The following is a 15,480-nucleotide window of genomic DNA, read 5'->3' as shown; positions in this document are numbered from 1 at the left end:
TGTGTTATTAAAATGGCTTTAATTAAACCAGCGCAGTAATATCTTTACCAAGACTACCCCTCACTCAGAGTACCTTCAAGAACAGCAAACAAAGTCTCAAAGATCAAGTGCAATTTCTACCTGCAGTAATGTAGAAAAGCAGATTTCAGTAATTTAGTCTTATCCTCTTGAGCAGCAATTTCTAGCCTATTGGTTGTGTCAAACACAGGACTCTGAAAATACAGAACAAAAATCTTCATTATGAAATTAAAACAACTTTTCTAAGTAGCAACAACAAATGTAAAATAAAAATGCCAACTGGAAACTGTTGTCTTTATTAAGCCAAACATAAGCCATTAGATAAATCACAATAAAAGTCATACAGTGGTTTGCCCTCAATTTTGCTAAAATTGACAAAACTGCAAAGGAATTTATACCAACTTATTTAACCAGTCAAATTGTCAATGGTAATTTAAAATATTTTAACGTTCACAAATTGTGTTTTTGACAGAACTTATAAGAGTATTTGTAAGCACTATCACCTGCAAAAAACAGGGTAAGCAGAAACAAATCTAACTAGGTATCAGTTCAGTAAGAAAAATATAGCTCCCTCAGAGCAGTCACCATAACTGATTTAAGAGGTGACTGAATTATAAGAAGGATTGAAACTCACTATTACTCCATAGAAATACTCTCTAATTTATACTATAGCAACTGTTTTGGTTTTTTTTGTCTATCCCCAATCTAGGGCACATATGTTTTAACTAAAATGTGTCCAATATAAACAGGAGCTTAATGCACATTGCACAAAATTAAAATACTTTCATTTGTTTATATAAGTCTACATAAAAATATACATACACACATATACAAACAACAGAGTTGAAACTGTGTACAACAATTGCATAGCCTTTCTCAGCTTAGCCTCCAGGCTCTTCACAGTGTGGTAAGAAAAAGTATCTCTTATATGCATAAGGGACTAGACTCAAAAGAAACCATTCTGATCAAAAAGTGAGAAGGCAGTCTGCAGTAGTGTTAAATCAGGCCTAGTGACATATAATAATATATCTACAGGAAAAAACAATAACATTTCATAGAAATCTCATCCTCAGAAGAAGGGAAAACAGAAAAGAGATCCCAACTGTCAGATGTTGCAAAATTTCTTTGTTTTTGAAAACTGACTTCATTAAATATGTTTGAAAGTCTATTAAAAACAAACAAACAAACAAAAGGAACTTTAAAAGTCAAACAAGCCAGGATTTCCACAGTGAAAACCCAAAATTGCCAGAAAAGCATTTTATTTCCACCCTCACTTTTTAACTAGCCAGTCAAACAACCATTACCTCACTCCTTGGTCCAGCAACAGAAGAGCACAGAGAATCTTCAAGGTCTTCAGGAAGCACAGAAATGTTTTCCTTAGACAAGATTGTGATAAGCCCACTTTTTTTGGTAAAGAAGATGGGGAGGCTGGTACAGGACCCTGCCCCTAAAATGCTATCTCCTAACATGAGAAGGGAGAGAAAGAAAGGAAAAAAAGAGAAAAAAAAAAGGAAAATAAAAAAGAGAGAGAAAAAAAAAAGAAAGCAAAAAAGGGCAAGAAAGCAAATACCATTTTAATTCAGGAACAAAATGTTTCATAGATAATTACTAAATTTTGTCAGGAACCCACAAACAGCAATTGACAACTGCACCTGATTTACAGAAACTGTGGATACTATTTGCTGCTCAGGATTTCCAGATACTGCAAGTTTAAGGAAAAAAAATAAACCCTTCAGATCATTCAGAATTTCCCCTAAGGGCTGATGTGCGCATTCCACTTAAAAAACACCTCTGAAGATCAAGAATGACATACATAGAGGCATCTGACACAGGCACCTAGTATGAATTTTAGTCTGAGCCTCAGCATAAAAGGTAAATTTGAGGGGGAAAGAAAAAAACAAACCACCAGCACCACAAACCCTCAGTGAATTCTGGGGAAAAAGAACCCTAAACAACAAAACAAACACGAAAAAGACCAAAACCAACCCCCCTCCAAAAAAACCCAAACCAACCCAAACAAACAACCCCCCCAACACATTCATACACAAGAAGTGGGAATCTACTTCAATTTCATCCAAAATACTGGATGTTACATAAGTGCTTTCTTCATACACCCATGAGAATCTTGAAAGATTTCAGATTTAATGAAGATAAAAAGGAGTCCAAACAAGATTTTTGCTCTCCAAGAAATATAAACACTGTAAAAAGATTCATTCAGAAAGTATCAATGAAAAGTAATGACTATTTTTCTCCTGCATTTTACCTTGGATGCCAAATATTATTTTCTCCTGTGGTAAAGAAATTCTTCCAGTTCCAGAGGAACAAGCAAACACTTCATCTTCTTTATAGAGATAAGCAGCATGGCTAAAGTAATCTGGGACTATCAGACAGCACACCACTTCCTCTTCTGACTGGAAGTGTTACACATGAACAGTATCAGATACACATAACCAAAACCTTAAACAAACATCCAGTATTTTAAAGGCTAATTTGAGTTGCCTAAATTTGTTTTCATTTTAAAGAAGAAGCTATATATAACTTTAAACCTGAAAACCTCTTTTAATTTGCCATGAACTTGCGATTTATTTTTCTCTTCCACAAGTATTACATTCTTGCTAATTTCACATGGAGACATAAGTAAACAGGTCAATTATTCTACATATTTTTCACTCTCCTTCCACCTTAGGATTCAGTGTTAAGATGCCATTACAGAGGAAGAAAGGAAGGAGATGAAGAAATTTACCAAAGGAAGTTAATGCCAAAGTTTATGTTTTCAGAAGAGATCACACAAAGGAGGTAAACTAAGGATAACCAATATGTCCTCTCCCAGCAAGCCAGCTGTCTAACAAAGACCAAAACAAAAGACTCTTCATTCTTTGTCCTGCTACAACAGTCCCAACTGAGTCTGAAATCTGTTCTAAATGGATTGTATAAGTATACTGTAAAATTAGTCTGTAGAAACTTCCACAGACAGCACAAAAATTAAAACAAATCAGAAATAATCAGGTCTTCAGACTTCTCTTTTTTTAGGCTTGTTCATTTTGTACTATTAATATGTTAAGCATAAACTTTGTATACAGTTACTAATAAACACTAACAGATACTAGCACGCATTTTTCTCAAAATATTATGAATACATACTTCTAGAACAACCTTAATACGGAGAACTAGATTTCCCTTTAGACAAAAAACCTGTATCACCTATGTACATCATCTTGTACTCATCTATGTACAGGAATATTCTGAAACACTGTGCTTCCTTAATTCAGTTTTAGAGCCTTCATTTGCATACCTGAAAAGATGGATTATACTGTGTGACCTCCACAACAACATCATCAGACATCTGGTAGCCTTTATCTTCTACTGTTATCAAACTGTAGTAGACAAGACACGGACGATCTCCAGGGTGCCATGCTGCAGCAAGTATCACCAGTCCATCACTATTCAACAACAGATACCACACTGTTAAGAGATGATTACTACCTATTTTACTTGCTTAAACTCTACCACTCACAAAACCCATATATTTAAGTCCAATCACAAATAAGTATTTTCCAGTTTGGCAGTTTGTTTGGTTTTTTGGGGGAAAGAGACTGCAGTATTTGATCTTTCAAACTGTTTTATTAACAATATTCACGCTGCAGTACAAAAATGAACAAGGCATTTGTGGTTTTATGCAATTAAATACAAGAGACACCGAAAACACTGTATTTGCTGGAACAAGTTACAATTGCTTATTTGCTATCTTTTTTGATATCTTTGTAATATCAAGACAAAACAAATATTCAAATCTGGTAAGAATAATTTCTTTCACTTTTTAAAATGTAATCTTAGGTGGAGAATTTGTAATCTTATCAAGATGGATAACTAGAACCTTAATGCTAATAAGACGTGCTTATTTTATCAACAGTAGTACTTAAGTGAAAAATTGCAACACTTATCTCATTAATTTAAATCTTACCAGACACAAGTGCACTTCCTTACCGATTCTGTTGCAAATCCATGTATTGTATATTTACTCCTCCTTTAATATCTTCGTAGTTACTTTCAGAACCCTAAAAACAATGCATCTGATTTATAACTATACATAAATAGACTACTAAACAAACAAACCAACCCTTTCCAGGTGAGCTGGCTCTTACCCAAATTGCATCTGTAATATGTTCTTTCAGGACCCTATTGATATCCCAGCTGAGAATGTAACGTTCTGACGCATCATCAATCTCCCATTTGTTTAGGTTTGAATTTGTTAGCATATAAAAGCTTGATCTCTCTCCATCCCAAAGAACACTAGAAATCTGCATTTAAACCAGAAGTTAAAAGAGTTAACGAACAGCCTCAATATCTGGATACAATCTATACCACTCTCAATCTACCAACAAACAAAAACAAACAAAGAAACAAAGAGACAAGAAAGAATTACCTCCTTGGGGAAACTACACAAATTACACTAAAAGATGCCTTCCAAGAAAATTCTTGTTTTATAGATACAAGAACATCTATAACAAATATGTTTTTCATACTGTCTTCTAACTTCTGCAAAGTTCACTAACAAAGCTCTTTGCAGTCCCCAACCCTTAGTAACCCTAAATCAGTAAAGTAAAATTACAGGCTATTGTTAGTTTCTTCCAGTAGCAATCAGGAAAGACTTTGAACCGTTGTATATCCCCCAGGCAGTATTTCTATTTTAAAGTCTCCTTTCATTCAAATCTAAAGAGCAAGTCAGCATTCACCTTAACAAAGCATAAACATTTACTTAGTTTTTGCTTTTCTCTCAAAGTAACATAAATGAGTTGAAACTTGTCTCTGTTTTTTGGTTATCATACATCCTTACACAGTCTTTTCTCTTTCCTTTCTTAAATACTGAGGCTAGAAATTACAGAGAAAAATTACAGCAGTTTTTCAAGCTCACCATAGCACCATTTCCAGGAGACAATATACCCAGAAGAGAAGAAACCTTTCTACCAATTCCAGAAAACATGCCCTGACCCTGTGGCAGGGCATGCTGATGAATCTTGCCAGAACTATCCGGAATCAATCGAACAAGCTGGCCTCTGGAAGATGATAAAATAAAGCTTCCTCCCTAACAAAAAAGAAAAAGCAACTACATTAGAAAATAAGAATCACATTCCTGAACCAATTCTACTGTCAGATAAAATTACGTCAACTCATAAACCCTAAACAAGATTCAAGAAATCCATAGCACTTGAGAGCTAACAACAAACCTTCTGTTGAAAAGCATTTATCACATAAAAAGGCTGCTTACATGAATTTTCCACATTCTTCCCTTTTTGAATTTCCACATTCTTCCCTGAATCAGTGCAGCACAGACCTCACAGTATACTTTAAAAAGTTTTAAATGGTATCTTTAATCACTCTCTACAGGTAATACTACATCTAACATTTATATGATAAATTAAAAATGAATGACATTAAATTTCCATGAGTGCATTTAAAACCTGTGTTATTCAGCACACTAACTTTGTTGTTGTTGCTTGTGGTGTTTGGGGTTTTTTTTAAACATCCTATCATACAGGATAAATGAATCAGGTAACAAACCTTCCCTCTGGTTATGTCAAAAAGTCAACACCTGACCACTACATAGCACTTGCAGAGACTCATTTTCTTAGCATTGCATGACAATTTTATCCATGAAACTCCATTTTAGTTTAAGAACAGGACTAAAATCTTACATAATCCTTGAAATCTAATGATGGAAAGTGTGGGAACACCAGCGACGAGCGGTGTGAGCAATCTGGCAGTGCAGGCCTGAGAGCCTGACATGGTGGTAGGCCATGCTCAGTGTAAGTGCAGAGCCAGCTACCAGTATGCCAAAACAGTGCTGTGCCTGCAGCACTGTAACTAAAACAAGACGCTGGTAGCTAGAAACATAGTAAGTTATCTCGGGACAACAGGACACGCACCTGCATCAACAAACCTCGTGTGTCATCAGTAGTTGGACCAATAATCTACAATAGTGTGATGTGTGGTCACTCATAGGGGACCAATGAGTCCATGCCAACAAGGCACACCAAGGTTATATAAACTGTAGCAGGAAAGTGTTACCTTTTCATTAAGAAAATGTGAATAGTCTTGTGCTTCATGCAAAATAAGTACTAATTAAAGGATTCTGCTCAAGTTTCCTGATATTCTAGAATAATATTTATAATGCACAGTACGAACAGCAGATGTTGAAGAAGTCCTGAGACAAAAATGTAACTTGAATTGGCAATTAGTTTTGAACATATCCAAAAATTCGACATATATTCCAATATGTGTTATGTTGAATTTTGAACTTTCCTCAGTTAGGCACATCAACATCAGAAACCAGAATTTCTAAGACCGGTTTGTAATGTATTTGTTAATTACTCTCATACAGAAATCTCTCCAATTCAGTCACAACTGGGCTAAAATACAAGATGCTGAGTGTGTGGTCTGCAGATACAGAGGAATTAGTTCTCTCTTTCTAATAACAGGATTTGTACCTCTGGAATCAATCACAATAGTAATACTGACACCCCTCAGACTGAGGTACCAAATCAGTCCTGTCACTTCATGGCCAAATTCTGCATGCTTCCCCAACTTCAACATTATTGTGACTACCTGTCATCTGTGCTATGTAAGATCATCACATTCATCAGTGACCTCTGAAGTAACTCATCAGAATGTTTGATAGCATGTGGTGCAGCATTTGTTGGAGATTTAGGATCGATAATGTGGAGCATGCTTTTTAGTTTTTAAATTAAGAATTAAACTAGTACTTTATACAGCACTGTACCTTTACTGCTGTTAGGAAACTGCACAGACAGCCTCCAAAGTCTGTAAAAGTCTCTGTATAGGAGCCTTCATGTGCAAGGTTGGGCCAGTAGCGCACAGAGCCTTCGCTGGTAGCAACCATTACTGCCAGAGACTTGAAAGTGAGAAAACAATTAATGGAACACACAAGATAACCATAATTGGACTGCAGCTCTAGCTAAAACATTACTTTACATATCAAGATTGTGGATGAAAACCACACAAAAAAGTAGTAAATACATACAGATGCACACTGACAAACCTCAAACTGAACAGCGAAATGATTCTGTAGCATAACTCAATATGTGCACAGAATGCTATACTCTCTTATTGTGCTAACAATACTTTCTACTGGTTCTTGATGCTGATAATTCAGGGTCTACTACTGAAATGCAAGCAAAACTTAGTTACAAGACAGAAAAGAGCATCTGGAGAATTCCAGATGCCAAGGATTATAACCTACACTATGTAAAACTTAAAATGCACACTACAATTGAAACACAGAAACTGCTCTAGTCTCATTAAGAAAAAGATCAAGTCACAGAGCAGCTGTTCTCTTCATAAAGACACAAGGCTACAGTGTGCCTACATTAGAGCTTGTGACTCATGAAACACAGCAGACCAGCCAAGGGAGGGTGCTAGTGTTTGCTACTCATCCACATGAGTTAAGCCACCGCTGAAAAACTTTTTCAGACAGCATGCCTTTAAATTGTACTTGCTTAGACTGAATGTTTCAGTGCTTGGTGTTTGTTAAGAGAATGCCTCTTAGTTTACTGTATTCATGTTTGTTACAAAAGCACATAAAGTAATCCTTAGGAAAACTACTATTTAACCTGATCCTGCAATCTATAAATAGTGTAACTGGAAAAGACCACCAGAATTTTGTCTATTTCAAATGTACTTACTGTAAACTATCAATCCTGATCTTTAATAGATAGTGCAGCACCAAACACGGTTTTCAATGAAATAGGGTACGTTCAAAGTACTTTTAAACACTATGATTTAAAAGCTGATCACCTGCAGAGAAGATGCTTCACCAGAGGAACTGAGACAAGTTATAGCTGCTAAACTAGAACTCCACTGGAAGTCACTGGGTGGCAGCTGCAGCTCCTTGCACTGAGATAGCTGTACAATAGAAAGATGTCATAATAAATATCAGACTGGCCAAAGTTATTCTCTGCCACTAAGCCTTTAGACTTTTTGATTCTGCTTAAAACTGATTTTTAACTAGCCCAGACACTGCATAAGGGAACCAAAAGAATCTCACAAGACATTTTCAGAATAGTTGTCACAAGAGCAAGAGTGCTTGTGCAACACCTACTTGCACATTTTCAAATACTACTGTTTTTCTTTAGTTACTTCTGAGTGACTCTCAACACCATGATATTTCCTTCAGAGGTGAAATTATTCGATCATTCCTTAATACAATATGCCTAAAAAGGTGGCAAAACAAAATTGAAGTATGAGAGCTTGAGAAATCACAGTAGGTACTACCAGAATGGAGAAGGGAAATGCTCCTTTCTCCTCTTCCCCTCCAAGGTTTTCTTTAATTACTTGAAATTCTCTGCAAGTATGAGAATTCATACACCTAGCACTCCACTGTAAGTGCAGAATCTGTACAATTAACATATGCTGCACTAACTGAAAGACACTGATTCTGTCACTACAGGTTCTCCTCTTACCATACTTGCTATTCACTGAAATGATGCTGAAAGAAACATGCCCCCAAAGGGGAAAAACTCTCAAAATATTTTTGACATGAGAAATCTAAAATGAAACATTATGTTCAACACAACTGAAACAAATGTTTTTTTAACGTCAACATGTTGAAAATCAGTCCTAGAATGATCTAGATCAATCTGTAATCAACTGCCTAACTTGGGAGACACCTGTTAAAATGTAAAGGATCAACCTTACTATTAAGGTCACAATTAAAACAAAAATACTAAGTTCCCTCAAAAGCTTGAATTTCAGGTATTGTTGTTAGTATAACTTCATACAACCTCTATTGCTTCTGAGGGAAACCAGACAAACATTAATTTATCAAGAAACTCTCTCTCTATAAGACCCATAACTTGTTGAACTAGCATAAATTACAGAATTTTTTCTTGATCTTTCAGTTACCTTAGCTACTAGAGACTGACCAATCTTCCAAATAATCAGCTTCTCTTTATGGACTAGCCAGGCCCATCCACTTTGATCCACTTGAACACTCAGCTGGTCATTAGCTACACAAAAAGTAATTTTGAAAAAGCATTTACATTTTTAGACCACTCCAGAGTGACCTTAAAACCCATACACTTTCATTCTCAAATTCAAATATTTATTTTCTATTAGACTAAATTCCATGTCAGAATTTCCATCTATTTAAGATACCAAATTACTACCTATAGTTTAAAAATCCGTTTAACAAACTCAGCTTTGAGAGTGATAAACCAGACAATCCTAGAAACCATTTCCATCAATTTACAGCAGATTACTAATAGCTTTGTAAATTGCTCAACAATTTTTGAGGGCCTTTTTAAGATACACATTTTTGGTTCCCACAGGAAAAACTGCATAGGAGATAAATTTCTGGAACTTAGGGAAAGGTTGGTATCACTAGGGCTTTTAGAAGTGACAACAAAGATGGCTTAAAAATAGTTTTTAATAAAACAGAGCATCCTCTCTAGGACACAACAAAATCAAAACAAGTGAAAAAGGTGAGAAAGAACCAATATACAAAAGCTACTAAAAAACAATGTTACTGGCTTTCTTTAGAACCTTGGATTTTAGGATATACTGGTTAAGACAGCAACTGAAGGATGTTTACATGCATGCATATTCACATGGGTGTTATTACAATTATAGTTACACAGTTAACCAAGTCAGATTCAAACCAAGGCACAAACATTTCAGTTTACACTACAAAGCCTGCATTTAAATAGCATCAATGTGTTATCATTTCTCCTATGAAAACTGACAGGTGAGAAAAATAACAGATAAGATCAGTTCATACCATCAGCCTTCTTCAGAGCTTCCATAACCTTAACGGGCAGAGAGGATCCAAAAGCTTTAACATCATAGTTAATAGTCTCACTTGCTGAGGGATGCTGGATAACTCTGGTAGGAGTTGCTCTTAAAGACATCAAAAAGCTAGAGTTAGCCTCTTATTGTTTCTTGATCAGTTTAATCAGACATTTACTTCATTAGTATCTGTTCATAAATAGATATATGAAATGGGTTATGTAAAATAGATGTTATCCCTCTGGGAGCACCATCTGAGGCAGCAATTTGGTGGCCTCCTCACTGTTAACTGTCATCAAATTCCTTTACTTTTTCAAGAACTGACTCTAGATATGCATTCCTCTGCCAGCAACAAAATCACTGTTCAACTTCTCTACATTCTGGCTATCTATAGAATAAAGCTATCCACAATGCCAGGAGAAGCTCACCAGAAGGTAAAGACTGCAGAGCCTATTTCCATCCCCAGTTCTCACACTGGTGAGCAGCACACACCCTGAACCCCTGTGGCAACTAGCATCAGCTCACACTTCTGTTGTCTTTGCTTTACTGTGGGGAATGCTGCTCTTACCTGTTTCAGCCATTATTTGTTTTGTGATAGAATTTACAAAAGCTGCTTAACAGCATAGGTCTGTTTTGCCTTTTGAACATGACTAAGTGGGTAAATTTCTCTGCTTTTAGAAGATGCTGGTCTCTCTCTACTTCTCTTCCCAAGTAAAATGTTATCACAAACCTCACCAACAGAAAATGCCAAAACATGATTCCATACAGTTAGAAAACAACCCTAACACCCGGGCTGAAAAAATACTGTATTAAACAGATCCACAGTAAAAGTTCCCCAAACCTGAAAATTAGCAGTTCTGTTTATTTCAACAACAAATAGCTGCTCCTGAGAAAGGAGATTAAGCATCTCTGAAATTGATCTGGGGGCTCATGTTAAATCTCAGTTTTCATTCATACAGAAGGGAGAAGAGGGTAAACTGGGGTGGAAAATGCCTGAACTTTGACTATTTTACCTTCTTTTTAAATAGAGAGATTCTTACTATTTTAATGTTTCTTCTATACCAGGGATACATCTGAGGAATCTGAGGAATTAAAATGCTAATAAGATGTAACACTGAACACGTGGTATTACATATATTAACAGTTTTAATGTACAATAACACTTTTAAAGAGCCTTAAAACCATTAAACCATAAAAAGTTTCAGTCAGACTTTGCTACCATGAGAACAGAGTGTATCAAATATCCTACAAGGAATCAGTGAGCATCTGAGAAATCCCAAACTAATGAAGTCTTACTACTGCTGTAGGAAAGTAAATGAGCAAAATGATTGATAATTCAGATTACTATTTTTTTTCTCCTTTAATACAAAATCATGCCTAGGAGTTCTGTCAGAATTTTCTGGGGGAAAAAAAAGCCTATGAATACAATCCAGGCAACAGTAAGTCATTTCCCTAAATATTTTTAAAAGATCCCTTATCAGACATTCCTGAAGAAATCAAGCTGGGAGTATGAGGAAGAGGTCTACTGTTGTGCAAACAATACTGAGGAAAGAAAGGCTGATTTAATACACTGCAGTAATGTTTTCATTCTATAAATCTGTACTGGTCTCTATAATCTTCTGCACAGCCATTAAAAAACCAACCAACCAAAATAACTACCCACAAACAAGCAAAAAACACCACCAGAGGCTTAAGTGCATTGACAGTACAATCTCAGCCAGGAAATGGCTCAGGGGAGACCTTATAGCAGCCTTCCAGTACCTGAAGGGGGAACTACAAGAAGCCTGGGGAGGGTCTTTTTACAGGGGCTTCTTGTGATAGGGCGAGAGGAAGCGGATTCAAGCTTGAGAAGGGTAGATTCAGACTAAATATTAGAAAGAAGTTCTTAACAGTAAGAGTGGTGGAACACTAGAACAGGTTGTCCAGGGACGCAGCAGATGTCCCCTCCTTGGAAGTGCTCAAGGCCAGGTTGGCGGAACCAGGTCGAGTGGAAGGTGTCCCTGCACATGGCAGGGGGGGTTGGAACTAGGCGATCTTTAAGGTCCCTTCCAACCCAAACCGTGCTACGATTCTATGATATTACTTAGGACAAACAGCAAACAGCGGAGAGGGTGGGACTCACCGGGCCGAGAGGGAGCCGCTCCTCCGCGCCACCGGGGAGAACAGCGCTGGGGAGCCGGCTGCCGCCACGACGGACAGGTTCTTCCTACCGCCCGGACGGGAGAGGGGGCTGGGAGCGGCGCTGCCGATGTTCCTGCGGGCCGACCCGCCGGGGGTGCGCGGGGAAGAAGGAGCCGGAGAGAACATGGCCAGGGAAGGAGCAGCAGCGAAGGCCCTGGGTTCCCGCCGGGCGCCGGCCGGTACGTCACTTCCAGCGGGGACGTGCTCAGAGCGGCGCAGCTCCTGCCGGTGGGCGGAAGAAGCGCTGCAGCAAGTGCCTAGGGAAGCGCGACCCGGTCCCTCGCACCCTGCTGGCCGCCTTCGTACAACCCTGCGGCGGGAAGTGTCCCGCCTCGTGGTTGTTACAGACTCCAGCGTTACGGCAGAACCGCCCCATTTCTACTATAGCTGCACCAGTACTAAGCACGCACCTTAGAAAAGAGATTTTTCTTCTCCAGGGAGGGAGAGCAAAAAGAAGACTGCCTCAGGCCCGATGGAACATCTTGTGGTGGCTGATTTGCCGTGCTTCTCAGCACAGGAGCCTGAGTGGCCCCGTTCTGCTTCGAAGCTTGGGCAGCGATCTCTTTTGGGTGGCCTCACATAAAGAGGGGTCCCCTTGCTCAGGGCTTCCTGGACACGGGCTGTTGCACTCGGTGCTTCAGGATGCTCCCAGTGGCATTCACTGGGATGGATTTGGGAGCCATTTTTTACTGACTCCATGCACTACAAGCACCAATCAACTTGAGCTGAGAAGGGCAACTGCATAAGCACAACAAACTGCCACTGAAAGACCACTGCAAAATGATGTTTGGCACTTTAGCAAGGACTTGTATTCCACTTAGAGAGTTGCCTAGTCTTTAAAATAGCCAGTGCTGTAAACTCTGCTCACCCTCGAATTTCTAACATAAACAAAACCCCAACAAAACCCAAAACAGAACAAGCCACACTGCATGCCAATCTTGTGTCTCAGATCTATAGGCAAATAAAAATCATGCACTACAATTGTTTGATGATGATTAGATTTTAGTCTTTAAAAGGGGAGCTGACTTTTCTCATTGAAAGAAAATAACAGCACTGGTTTGTATGAAAACATGTTTCAGAAGATACATACGTACCATGTATTCTAGGAAGAAGTTGAGGTCTCTGTATGTTATCAATTAAGCTAGTTAAGATAAAATTAACTAAAAATAGAACAATCAGAAACTGCCCATCATTTTCCAAAACTATGTTCCTTCATTGAAAGTGTTACAGCAGTTTTGCTTTCTATGTGGACTGTTGTCTGACAGGCCTGAACCTGCAATAGAGAGGTAATAAGCTTGAGATACTTCATCCGACACTACTGAAGTAAAAGGCACCCGTCTGAATGTTTCAATGCTTTGCCATTTAACTTCACTCTGTATCCTTTCCTTTGATTTTATGGGAGAGGCAAAATATGAACTTAGTGAAACATGACTATACTGTTAATGTACTATCCTTCTATTATAGCCTTCTCTTTTTTGACTCCATGCAGCCATGCTAAATTACCATGTTATGTTTGTTTCAAGAAAAAACCAAACCAAACCAGAAAATGCACAAAGAAGCAAACACAGGGAGACAGAGTAGAATCCAAGCTGCTGTTCACATTTCTCAACACCCATGAATGGTAACAAATTATTTTTAAAACTGATAGCTTCCCTACACAACTTGTTTCTAAAACATTTAAGATGATTCAATGTGAGCAGTAGGGTTTTGCTGAGTCCTGGAAACACTTTGCAACACTTCCCCAGAGGACTGCTCAGCTTCTTTTTTGCTGTACCAGCCCTATAGTTAAAGAGCTCCATCATCAGCATACAGCTCAACCTTTACATGTCACTACATGCTAACTATATGAGTTAGAGATTTAACAAGTTCTTGAACTGGGACTTGGGTTGTATTTGGTTTTTTTACATGAAAGATGAATGTCCAGGATGCAGTTTTGTCAATACTGAATTGGTGGCCACTTAAACTAAGAGAATGCAAATGGTTGACTTACATTAAAGACATGACATCAAAATATATGGGATTGATAATATTTTTATAGTTCTGGTTTTGATTAACTGATCAATGGACTGAAAACCAGTGTAGAATATATTACTTGGGTAGACTTGCCACAAATAGCTGCACACTTGTTTAGAAGAAAATTCATTTGAAAGGATGGCAGCAACCAAACCCCATCATGTGTGTTCCTGGTCAGGGTGGATGAGGCATTGAGAAACCTGATCTAGTGGAAGGTGTCGCTGCCCATGGCAGGAGGTGTTTGAATTAGCTATGCTTAATGTTCCTTCCAACCCAAACCAAAATTGCCATGAATCAGTTACCTGATTATGCCTTATTGGGATGTTTAAACAAAGATGTGTATAGAACATGAGTAACATTACATATCGTATCAGAATAGAGCATTCCCTAATAAGTCAGAGTATTAATCTGCTGGATCATTGCATCATGAATTTCAGGCCGCTAAAGCAGTTTTCCCTATTCCAGACAACTGAAAATGTTGAACAGTGGAATCGTGGAGACAGAATTGGCAAGACCACAAAGGCAGGATACTCTCTTCTTTTACACCTCTAATTAGAATCCACTCACTGAAATCCACAAATCCAAAGCTGTCCAGCAAAGCTTTCTACTTGTATATGTTCTCACCTTGTTGAGCACTGTGGTTTGTTCCAAGGAATGTTTTGGGTGGTCCTAACCTGAATAAAGTCTGTCATCTGATGCACCTGTTATGACAGGCATTCTTTTCTGTATCATTCTTTTCTGTATCTTTTCACACTTTTTGTTGACTGCAATACCTGCCAGAACAACTAATAAACTTATGATTCCCTTTGGCTGCAACAATTCCTGAAACCTGTGTAAAGGTTTCAGGGGCTTATTGCATCCCACGTAAGGAGATAGTACATCAGTAAGGACTGAAGTTCAAGCCCCTCTAAATACATTATAAAATAGAATAAATGGTAGTCAACACTGAAATTAAATATCACATCAGGTCAGTGGTATTTCTGGCATACCTTTAGTACAATATCTGCTTCTAGTAAAACTGTATCAGAAGATCAAATTACATCTGTATGTAATTTTATTTTAATTTCCTAGCAGAGATGTCTTTAGTGTTTTCACTGTGTTCCACAAAGTGCCATTAATGATGGCACATTAGATAAATGTTTTATGCTTGCCCAGCACTACATGTCTCACCTATTGCCAATAAAGTTTTCTAGCAACAAGTTTTCCTAGCATATATGAGTTTTTGCATAACCTGGAAAGTTTCTAACTTGTTTTAATGCACAGTTTTGCATCTTCAGAAGGTCTAAAGAGATTCTACTGGAAGAGAGATTCTCAAATTAGAATAATGAAGCCTGCCCTTTACTGCCAAATGTGCCTTTCTGCAGTTATTCACATTAATGTAATGCTAATATTTTACTAGTTGGTCTTAAGAAGGTAGTTTACCATTTCTCCCCAATAATGTAGTTAGGCAAAACCTGGGATTTCTAA

At 37.8% G+C, this 15,480-nt stretch overlaps 1 protein-coding gene across 1 annotated transcript in view; it reads right to left on the bottom strand.

The window, feature by feature from the left end:
* NUP133 (nucleoporin 133) overlaps positions 1–12,172 on the bottom strand; it is a 32,535-nt gene extending 20,363 nt beyond the window's left edge. The window contains exons 1-12 of the mRNA XM_054162252.1: positions 11,942–12,172; positions 9,812–9,930; positions 8,938–9,041; positions 7,831–7,938; positions 6,797–6,928; positions 4,931–5,101; positions 4,161–4,316; positions 4,003–4,073; positions 3,311–3,458; positions 2,282–2,429; positions 1,323–1,480; positions 121–212 (exon numbers count right to left, since the gene is read on the bottom strand). Of these exons, the coding sequence (XP_054018227.1) occupies positions 121–212; positions 1,323–1,480; positions 2,282–2,429; positions 3,311–3,458; positions 4,003–4,073; positions 4,161–4,316; positions 4,931–5,101; positions 6,797–6,928; positions 7,831–7,938; positions 8,938–9,041; positions 9,812–9,930; positions 11,942–12,126 (1,592 nt within the window). The 5' untranslated portion in view covers positions 12,127–12,172. The remainder of the gene's footprint in view (positions 1–120; positions 213–1,322; positions 1,481–2,281; positions 2,430–3,310; positions 3,459–4,002; positions 4,074–4,160; positions 4,317–4,930; positions 5,102–6,796; positions 6,929–7,830; positions 7,939–8,937; positions 9,042–9,811; positions 9,931–11,941) is intronic.
* Between the last annotated feature and the right edge of the window lie 3,308 nt (positions 12,173–15,480).

The sequence above is a fragment of the Dryobates pubescens genome, chromosome 6 (genome assembly GCF_014839835.1).
Source record: "Dryobates pubescens isolate bDryPub1 chromosome 6, bDryPub1.pri, whole genome shotgun sequence".
In the NCBI taxonomy this organism is placed as follows: Eukaryota; Metazoa; Chordata; class Aves; order Piciformes; family Picidae; genus Dryobates; species Dryobates pubescens.
Note: the sequence above shows the minus strand (reverse complement) of the source record. Positions and strands in the feature narration are given on the sequence as shown.